Source organism: Cydia pomonella, unplaced genomic scaffold (assembly GCF_033807575.1).
Source record: "Cydia pomonella isolate Wapato2018A unplaced genomic scaffold, ilCydPomo1 PGA_scaffold_205, whole genome shotgun sequence".
Lineage (NCBI taxonomy): Eukaryota > Metazoa > Arthropoda > Insecta > Lepidoptera > Tortricidae > Cydia > Cydia pomonella.
Genome location: NW_026907845.1, coordinates 429,301 through 440,413, shown reverse-complemented (window position 1 = coordinate 440,413; position 11,113 = coordinate 429,301). Strand labels below are relative to the sequence as shown.

Sequence of the window (11,113 nt, the reverse complement as noted above, 5' to 3'; positions counted from 1 at the left end):
AGTTATTCATAAATAAATTTACATAATAAACATCCATAAGTCAGGATATATATATATTATAAATTATAGTATAGGATATTATTTACTTGCGTAATAATTGAACCACAGTTTACTATTTTGTACATTGTGTTCGTTTATCTTTCATGTTTTACTTTTTCACTCTCAATTGCTCAAAGATCACCGGAATAAATCCCTTATAGGGATAAGTTCACCTTTGTACAATCGCAAACGTTTTGTTTTATTGTATCTTATTCTGTCTTATGTACAATAAAGTGTTACATACAAATTCGAATCTGAGACACCCTGCTCCGTAGGTTGGGCGACTACTACTACATAGTTGGTACCTTTTCGCAGTGACAATAAATACTCGTAATATACGAAAGCCGCTATTTGCAATGATATGAAAACATGATGACGTGTATAATGACACCTTCACTTTGTTCTAAGTTTCCATTTTGTTTTGGCGGTTGGTCTAACCTAATGGTTAGTGACCCTGCCTATGAAGCCGATGGTCCTGGGTTCGACTCACGGTAAGGGAATTTATTTGTGTAATTATCACAGATATTTGTTTTCTATGTATGTGGTATATATCTATCTATAATATCTATTTATTTATTTATTTATTTATATAAGCAAGTCGTTTGCAAAGTTGGTCTCTATATTGGTGGAAGTTTTGGTAAAGTTAGCATGTTGTCCCAGGGGCCAGGTTAGAAAAGGTAAACTGATACAGAGCAGTTGTGGGGAATAGGTTAGAGAATAGAGGCAGTTCATTAGGTCGGCGTTTTCATAAGCCCGTGCTTCGGGGCGAAGCGAAACCGGCAGGGATTAGAGCTGCCGTGCGGGACTCCGACTTGGCATAGGGCATGTTTTCGTTCGGAAGTGCATTCTGGTATTGAGTTTAACAGTTATAAATTGATACAGTAAAATGAGGTGCTGTTTGTGTGTGGGGAAACTGCATTTCAAAGCCATTCTGTTTTGAACCTCAATTTAATAGCTTACATCTTAATTTATGACATGCTCTGTTGATAGCTAACGATGTGCCAGATATTAGTTAGGGATCTCAGAGAACAATACTAATAGAGGTGACAAGCGGAAAGGGAACGGTAACTACAAACCATACACAGAGCATGGCCCGACTTGTTGCTAGCCATTTTTTAGTTGACATGACTCACGCGTGGAAATTTCTCTCACTTACTTATCGCAAGTACTATTGCGTGCCAAATTGAATTGTTTATTCCGTTAGTAGCTTCAGAAGCGTTTTTACATGTCCGAGCCTGATTACGCCACGTAAATAATGGAGAAAAATATGTGACCTTCAATTCATTACTTAATCAATGGCCATTATTTACAGGAGACTTAATTAAAACGATTATGACTGACTAAAAAATTAACGACCGCATCAAATGTTTTACCTTTAAATTCCTTACAGTTAAGTTTAATTAGAATATCATTGCATTTGCATGTGTTAATCGATTTCTTAAGGCCGGAGTTGCGATCTATAAAACATCGATAGCAACAAGAGACATACATTCAATAGCGAGGCTTTGGTCTGCTGTTGTTGTGCTGTATAAAGTCGAGTCTCTCCAGCGCGCCCTCCCCGCCGCTGCCGCCGCCGCCGCCGCCGCCGCCGCCGCCATGTCGCCGCTCGCCCGCTCGCTGCTCGCGCTCGCCGCGCTGCTCGCCGCCGCCGACGCACAAGACTCTCGTAAATGCGTCACGAAGCTTATTGGTAACCACAATTTCCGTACTAATAATGTTTTGAAACGAAATGTAAAGATTTCTAGCGATAAGACCACCTTTCGTGTGCAATAATGATTATTTGTATTGTATTAATATTTCAAGGTACTTTTACTAGACACAATCTTTATAAATAAAAATTTAAACAGAGCAAATTCAGTCCCATTTAAGGGTAATAGGTAATAAATATTCACATTGTTGTTGAATTGATACTACTAATTGATAAATATAGATAAATCAACTGACTTAATTATACTTACTGGTAGATTTGTGGGCTGCGGGGTAAGCATTTAATTTGAATGACGTTCTTGATGGGATTTTTATTTTATTTTCAGGTCATAAAACTAATCATCGTATTGTATTGCCTCCGACTTATGTACGATACCCGAGGGATACAATAAACACTGTGGTAACAAGTTTTTTTTTTTATTTCGTTTAGATAGTAACAAAAAATAAAGCCGTTAGATATTTTAAAATGCTAGCGAATGAAAATATGCTAAATTGTTAATAATTATGCTAAGTTTTCTGAAATATTTATCTCACCACGCACAGTTCCATATTTCTGTTTAACCCTATGGTCGATTGGTACAGTACAGTATTTATTGTGCAATTAAGCTTAAATAAATACATAAATTATCCCCAAAAGTAAAAAAAAATAAGTTACTTATGTGTTTTTGAAAATATTAATTGTTCCAGCCAGTGTGCCCGCCTTCATTGAGAGAGGTTGGCGAAGAGATAACTGTATGCACCAACAAAATAAACGTCAATGATCCGCGTTTCAACGACGAAACAGATTTGCGCACATCGTGGGAAGTGGAATGTCCAGACCCCACTGGATGTACAGCTTATGTCACCGAGTACTGTGGTTAATTACAGACAGGCACCATTAAATTTCACTACTGAATTAAATGTGTGTTTTAATCCCATTATAAATGTAATGGGCACTAGTTTTGAATTGCTGTGAGCTCTCATTAAGCAGTTTTGTTTATTTGATTTGATGGATATTTTATTTAATCATGTGTATTTAAATAAAGATTTATTTTCATTTATTTGTTTTACTGAAAATCGTAGCTTGGCCGTTGTAAAACATCTCCCTGCATCGACATTCGAGAATTTCTGTTTTGCCCTATGGTTGACTGGTAGAGAATGCCTTAAGGCATTAAGTCCGCCATTTGTACTTAGTTTTATTGTGCAATAAAGTTTAAATAAATAAAATGATTTGCCAATACGGAATTTAAATGAAAACTGTTGAAGTACGTAATTACCTATATTAACCTACCTGCTTTATTTCTAGCCGATTTATTAAATAGAAATCGTGTCAAAAAATTACTGTTATCTATGTTTTTCTAATAATTATTTAGGCTTTATTTCGTTCATGGTGTGAAATAGTTTATTTAAAAAAATCCTTATTATAGTCACTTATCATTTAAGGCGCGGTGTATAGTAAAATGCGCTATGTTTAAATCGATATTTACAGGCTTGTACAAGGATTTCATCGATTATTTTCTGCCAAAAATATGTATAAGTACACTACCTTAATATATGGGCAATAAAGTCGTGTATACATATTTTTGGCACTTTTTTTCGTATCGATATTTTCAGACGTGACCGTACTTGCGCGCAATTAAAATTAATTTATCTGTCCTAGCATTGAAGGTACATTTAGATCATGAGTATGTGTAGTCTCTCAATGAGACATGCTCAGTGTTCACAGGGAAGAGAGAGGAGGATGCTGAACTTATTTGGATAGAAACCTCAAGTTTTTATACATTATAGACTAAATTAATAATGCTGAAATTATTGAAAATTAATTTTGTTATTGATGTTACTTCTCTTATTTGTATTTTTATGTAATGCTTATTGTGCAGTTTAATTCTAATTTTAATGATTTTTATTGATATTTAATGTTGATTGTGTAATTTAATTTTAATTGTTTTCATTTGAATGGTCAGGTATTATACTGATAGGAAAACCCCCGTCTATGCCTGTTTCCTCGATTTGTCCAAGGCATTTGATCGACTTAATTATGATCTGCTTTGGCAAAAATTAAGTGAGACAGGTATACCGGCGGAGTGTGTGGGACTATTTAGGCACTGGTACAGCAATCAAGTAAACCAGGTCAGATGGGCGGGCAGCTTATCCGGTGAGTATAGGCTTGAATGTGGGGTAAGACAGGGTGGTATCACTTCACCGAAGCTCTTCAACCTATATATCAACAAGCTGATAGTCGGGCTGAGTGGCATGCATGCTGGGTGCTATGTGGGAGGCATTTGTGTCAATAGCCTAAGTTATGCCGATGATATGGTGCTACTGAGCCCGTCTGTCAGTGCGTTGGAGCAGCTGCTTGCTCACTGTTAAGCCTACGCCTTGACCCATGGACTAGAGTACAACACTAAAAAGAGTGAGGTTTTGGTGTTTAATGCGGGTAAAATCAAGCCATACCATGTACCACCTATTTTGTTGAACTCTAGCCCATTAAAGGTTGTAGATAAGGTAAAATACCTGGGGCACATCCTCACGAGCGACCTAAGGGATGACTTGGACATCGAAAGGGAGCGCAGGGCGTTGGCGGTTCGGAGTAACATGATTACCCGCAGGTTTGCTCGTTGCTCAAGTGATGTAAAAATCACGTTATTTAAATCATATTGTCAATCCTTGTACACGAGCAGCCTGTGGGTCCGGTACACGAAACGAGCCTACAACGCCTTGCGCGTACAGTACAACAATGCCTTTAGAATGCTGATGGGGCTGCCTAGCAGGTGCTCTGCATCGGGTATGTTTGTGGCAGCTCGCACGGATAGTTTTCAGACTATATTACGGAAAAATATAGTCTCATTACTAAGTCGTGTGAGATGTAGTCCCAACAGCATTCTAAATGAAATTGCTAATAGGTTCGATTGTCCGATGTTAAAGCACTGGACCGAGCTAATTAAAAGTGTTGCGCAATTTATAATATAGATATCCTCTGAATCATCCTGTATATTAACATATAGATTAGTGTATTTAACACCTAAATATAACCGAACACGATCCACTCGGTTTAATTAGTTTTCGTTCTAAGTACCTACAGGTAATTTTATCATTGTTTATTTCGATAACTATACTATTGCTTCCCATAAGTTGGCCTTAAATGCGCTTTTTACATGTTGCGCAAATAGATGCGAGGAATATGTGGCCTTCAATAAAATACCTTTAAGTCCATTGTTTTCTGATAAATTATAATGATTACGATTAAGCGAGGAAATTGTTCATGACTGCGTCAAATTTCATATCTTTAAATTTGTTACAGTTAATTGTTCATTTAGAATATCACAAATATGAAATAATTGTATGTATTTATCGATTTCCCACGGCCGGTGTCGCATGGTATAAAACATCGGACAAGCATTCAAGAGCGAGGTTTTGGTCTGCTGTTGTTGTGCTGTATAAAGTCGAGTCTCTCCAGCGCGCCCTCCCCGCCGCTGCCGCCGCCGCCGCCATGTCGCTGCTCGCCCGCTCGCTGCTCGCGCTCGCCGCGCTGCTCGCCGCCGCCGACGCCGAATGCGTCACGAAAGAAGTTGGTAAGTGTATAGTCACATTTTTAGCGTCGTTGTACTCATATCCAGACACATTTGACGTCACCACAGGTGAATTTGAATTTTAACGTACACTGACATCAAAATGAAATCTAAATGATGTCTTTCAGCTATTGTGCATTTCATTCGTACTTGCCCGTAATGGATGTTTTCTATGTATTTTATATAAGTATATATACGACGTCATATATTACAAGCTATATATATCGTCGTCTAGTACCCACAACACAAGCCAAAGAGCTTACATACTGTGGAATTAAGTCGATTTGTGTAAAATGGACCTATACTAGTATTTAACGACCGCTCTTGGCTTGTCTGTCGTAACCCTGCCTGTAAAACCCATGGACTTGGGTTAAATCCCGGTAAGAGCATTTATTTGTGTGCTGAGAACGGATAATTTGTTCCTGAGTGTCATACGGTGTATTCTATGTATTAAGTAGGTATTAAAAATATATGTGTATATTATTTATTAATTCAAAAAATTTCATAGTATGACAGTTACAACCAATTCACTGTGGAATTCATAGAAAAGGGTATACAATTATGTAATCAATAACATAACAAAGACATTAAAAATACAAATGTAATACATAACAGTTGACTCACGTTTATCTATTGCCTCACAGAACTTCATACATTCACTACAGATAACAGACCAACCATTTGCAAAAACATCACATTCCAGTGCTGATGCGAGGAGCGCGTTAAGCAGTTGAAGAGCGCGGACCAGAGGAGGCTTACTATAGGCCATAGTGCGTGTTCGTGGTACTCGTACAGCCATCAGCTGACGCATTCGTGGGCGGAAATTAAATTTGGCCTTATCTATTGAAGGAACAAGTAAACGTACCAGCTGTGTGTGTATATATACGTATATTAATACGTAATGACGACCAGTCTGGCCTAGTGGGTAGTGACCCTGCCTACGAAGCCGATGGTCCCGGGTTCAAATCCTGGTAAGGGCATTTATTCGTGTGATAAGCATGGATATTTGTTCCTGAGTCATGGGTGTTTTCTATGTATTTAAGTATTTATAAATATTTATATATTATATATATCTTTGTCTAAGTACCCTGAACACAAGCCTTATTGAGCTTACTGTGGGACTTGGTCAATTTGTGTAATAATGTCCTAGAATATTTATTACATATATGTATGTCTGACTAGCGACCACCAGCCATATCGTTCAAACCTCATCGTTTGACGATTTGACTAGCGCTGTTTAGGATAGGAATTGAATAAGTAGGTTCTCCTAATTAAAAAAGATGAGAATTATGTAAAGTAATTATTTTATTTTATTCAACAACAATATTCTTATTACTTAAATCGTGCCTTATAACAAAATTGACAAGTGAAACTTACAGTAAATGCATTTCTCTTCAGTAACTTCTTTTTCCGTGCCGCCATTTTTCACGCAGATGACACAGCTACTGTCATCAACACATGCTGTCATTGATCTGCCGTGTTATTTATAGGGAACATCATGATATTTCTGGACAAATCTTAGGCATATCATGATGGCGGTGATACCTCGGAGTTTCATGGCTTGGTGGACTTAACGATCCACAGCCAACAGATATTTCGTTGTCTACGTACCCACAACACAAGCCTTATTGAGCTTACAGTGCGACTTAGTCAATTTGCATATATTTATTTATTTATTTAATAAATTTAGGTTATAATACTAATAATTGTAATAAATACAATTGTAATTGGATTATAATTGTTATGATTGTTTAACAGGTCACAAAACTGAAGTCCCAATCTCAATAGGCTCGAAACATCTTTCGGGGCAAGACCAAGAGCAGGACGTCGTTATTTCGGTAAGTATGTTTTTGTATTTAGTCGGAGTTACTTTCTCTATTTACCTACGTGTGTACTTGAAAAAAGATATAGAAAATATTGCATTCAAACATTATTTCATTCAGGTATCACCTCTAAATTTATTTCTAGTGGATGGTTTACTATGTGTTTATAAACTAATTTATATAAAATTACCCTTTTTCTGTAGACGCCTGCTAATACACATTTTGACAACATTTCTCATTTTGACACACTTTTATTTAAATTCACTGCGTGCAAACAGTGAGTATTTTGATATAAACTCACACTTAAACTAGACGTAGGTTTAAGTGTTATAAAACAATTCTGAAATATTTTTTTACTTTAGTCTTTAGTACCAGAGCATAATTATTTATTGATTTTTTTTCGAGCGGCAATGTATATCGTACATCTTGATCACTTGTGACAGTTGTGACGCCACCGCGTCATTAATGAGACGTTTTGAGTTAAAACAAAGTAGTGATACATTGCTTGCTGAATTATTTTGTATGAAAAAATTAAAGTCGTCAATTATTTACAAAACCTATGAAAGTGTGTTATTACTAAACCTAAACTACTACTTTGATTATGTGGTCGTATGACAAACATTGAAGTATAGTACTAGAGTCGGTATCTCTAACAAAATGTTTCCGCACCTCAATGAAGTGCCGGCACTTCATTGCGTTTAGTACGTCTCCGACTCCGTCTACGTGTATATGTGTGCTTGAAATCTTGTAACTCAAATATGAACCACTTCCTGGTATTTGATTCAGTCAAAAAATATTACTTTTACATCGAATACAAAGGCCTCGTAAAAAGTACTCGATAGACATGCAAATGTGAATAAGTACGGTCAGTAATAAATAAAAGTGTGTGTCACAAATAAATAAACTTGTTGCGCATTGAACCCATAATTTACCTTATGGGCGATATCTACATTCAAATATTCAACTTTTTGAACTACAAATTAAAGATTCTTCTAATGTCTTAATTATTTATTTTATTTTTATTTATTTATTTCTTAAATTAACACATTATTGGGAAACATACAGGGTATTTTTGTTAGATCATATTGAACAACTTTCATCATTGAGCTAACAAGTAGCAGTTTTTTTGCGTTTTTGATGTTAGTCCATTGTAAAAGTTGTTTAGTATCACCTACGTTTATGGTCATTCACCCCTCGGAGTATGGTTAGATATAATCAAAACACTTGTACCTACACAGAGGTCAAATTTATATATTATTTTTCATTTATATTTGGGAACTATACAAGTCATCTAAATCATCTATCAGCTGATGAATGCTCGTGCAAGTAATTATTTGTTCCAGTTCTTAAACAAACACTTTTATCATTTTTTTTGTGCTTTTTTCTAGGATTACTGCAAGCCAAGTCCGGTGCTTGGTGAGACAGTAAGAGTCTGCAGCCACGTTACCGGCTGTGTACCGACCATCGATATTGGTAACGGCCAGTACTCCCCGGCCAAAGTGGTATGTAACTGTCCCGATGGTTGTGAGCTGGACGGCACCCAATACTGTTAAGTAATTCACGTTATTATCTCTGCTATTCAATGTATATCGCAGATAGGTGCACGACGACATGAAGTTTAACACCAAAAAGTTTAAATATCGAAATTATGATTAGGTATTTTATCTCTACCTTGTATAATGTCGAGTGATAACATAATGGCACTGAAGTGTCCAGCAGTTATTTTTCAATCCGTCAAGTTTTTGAAAACCCTCAAACCATTGTGTTATTATTATTCCTGATTTTTCTTTATATTGTACCTATTCCTTCCAACATCATGCGGTTGACAGTTTAAATTCGAGGACTTTATTTTGTCTAGTTGAATATTAATTTTAATGTTGCACAAATTGTACAATGAATGTTATTTACTTGTATTTATTTAAATAAAGAATCTTGACGGTTATTAGTTTGTTTGACTACTCCGCGTTTCCATAGTTTTGTGTGTACAGTCGCCATCAGATATGTCAGAGCGGCGAAAGTGCTCACAACCATCTGAACACGCCTCTGTTGTGAAGGCGTTAGAGCGCGTGTTCAGATATTTATGACCACTTTGGCCGCTCTCATATATCTCATGGCGACTGTACGAGCCCCAATGAAATAGAGTTCGTCTAACTAGACGAACAGACAATATATTTATATATAACTACCGTAAAACCATCCAACTATAGTCCAAAGCTCCCAACTATGGTCCACAAATAAACTCAATTTTTCTCGTTCAGGTGTGTATTTTACTATATTTTTGTAGTTCTAAGGCAAAGTATGTTTATAAATGGAAGGTAAAACTAGGAGTAAACCACAAGGAACATTGGCATAGATACTTAATTTCCTTTTGAACTTGTGGACCATAGTTGCAGTATTGGACTATAGTTGGGTAGTTTTACGGTATACATAAATATATTGTTACCTTAATACATGTTACACATCATCAAATGACTGAGTAATGGGAACCATAATAGTAATGTTGTATTTAGTTTATTGCGGTTGTATAATAAAATTGTATGAGTCTTTTATTGTTGAAAAAATGAACTTAGTCAGTAGCTACATTGAGTCAAAAGAACATACTTGGGTCGACCAACTGGACTTGCTCCTGTTGTTCATCCTAACTATCGTTGGGCAGATAGAGTGGAGGTATTTCTCCGTGAGCTCGGCGTTGGCGAAAGCTGGCGTAAATTCGCGTACCAGGACTGAGCAGAATTGCGGGCTCAGCTCTTGTGAGTTGGCTAGACACAAAATCGATAAAGCTGCAATAAGTGAAACCCACCTGAGCGGTTGTGGAGAGCTATGCGAGCTACTTGGAGGCTACATTTATTACTGGAGTGGACGTCCTGCTGGCAAGAGAGCAGTTAACGGCGTGGGCTCAACGACTTGGCAAGAAACCTGAGTAGCCTACCCAAGGGTGTCAATGACCGTCTTATGATACTGCGCTTACCAATCACATACAATAAGTACGTCCACCTGATAAATGCCTACGCTCTTACTCTACCATCATCGGACAACTTCGCAAAACTATTGAAATTGTGCCGATCGTCTGGTGTTAAGAGTGTGGAACACGGAACAAGTGCCGCAGACCTAGAGAGATGCAGTATCTGTAAGCTGTACAAAGGCAAAGGAGATTTCTCCGACTGAAGCTCATATCGCTTCTCTCCAGTGCCGGTAAAAATCTTGTACACATCATTAACACCCGCTTAAGTGACTTAGCCGAAAAATACCTCCCGGAGAGTTAGTGTGGATTCCGTCCTAGTAGAGGAACTACGCAATCGCTGTCGTGAGGCAAATCCAAGAAAAAAGCATTGAGCACTAACGGCCTCTCTAAATGTGCTTTGTGGATTTGGAAAAGGCTTTTGATAGAGTTCCACGCAAGTCTCTCTGGATTGTTCTCTGTAAAATTGATTACCAGAAGAAGTTATTTATTTATTTATTTATTTATTTATACAAGGAATTCCAACAGCTTTAAAAAATACATTAAACTTTATTGATAGTAGTACAGAGCCAATTACAGGAACTCACAAATAGAAACTGTATATATAATTACAAAGTACACACTAGATACAAAAGCACATGTGACACAAGATATTACAATATGAAATATATCAAGGTTACAATGAATAAAAAGAGAGACCAAGAAATAGATATGAGCAATAAGTAAGAACACTTATAACTTATGAAATTACACTAAGATAAACAACTTATATTCGCATTTAGATGAACAACATGGACCGGGCTCAAATACATTAAAGTTACAGATCACACTCCATAGCATATCACTACCTGCAACATGTTATTTAGAAGCATTGATTGACTAGATTGCGCCTTACACTAGGGATTGAGCAATTAAAAACGTCAATATCTAGATCCTTCGACAAATTATTCAAGTTACGAGCTGCGCGACACAGGAAACTATTTTGCCTATAATTAGATAAAGTGCGTTTAACTGAAAGGGGGGGATAAAATCTTTTA

The 11,113-nt window shown here is 36.8% G+C and overlaps 2 protein-coding genes across 2 annotated transcripts; both read left to right on the top strand.

The window, feature by feature from the left end:
- Positions 1–687: 687 nt before the first annotated feature.
- On the top strand, positions 688–2,782 carry LOC133533788 (uncharacterized). Its single transcript, XM_061872837.1, has 4 exons — positions 688–706; positions 1,538–1,729; positions 2,073–2,146; positions 2,434–2,782. The coding sequence occupies exons 1-4, from the start codon at positions 688–690 to the stop codon at positions 2,605–2,607; spliced, it is 459 nt and encodes a 152-aa protein (XP_061728821.1). The 3' UTR covers positions 2,608–2,782.
- A 1,078-nt stretch (positions 2,783–3,860) lies between these two features.
- Positions 3,861–9,059, top strand: LOC133533787 (uncharacterized). The gene is made up of 5 exons (XM_061872836.1): positions 3,861–3,880; positions 4,209–4,308; positions 5,183–5,297; positions 7,053–7,132; positions 8,506–9,059. Exons 1-5 carry the CDS (start codon positions 3,861–3,863, stop codon positions 8,668–8,670), a joined length of 480 nt encoding a protein of 159 aa, XP_061728820.1. The 3' UTR covers positions 8,671–9,059.
- The last annotated feature ends 2,054 nt before the right edge of the window (positions 9,060–11,113 follow it).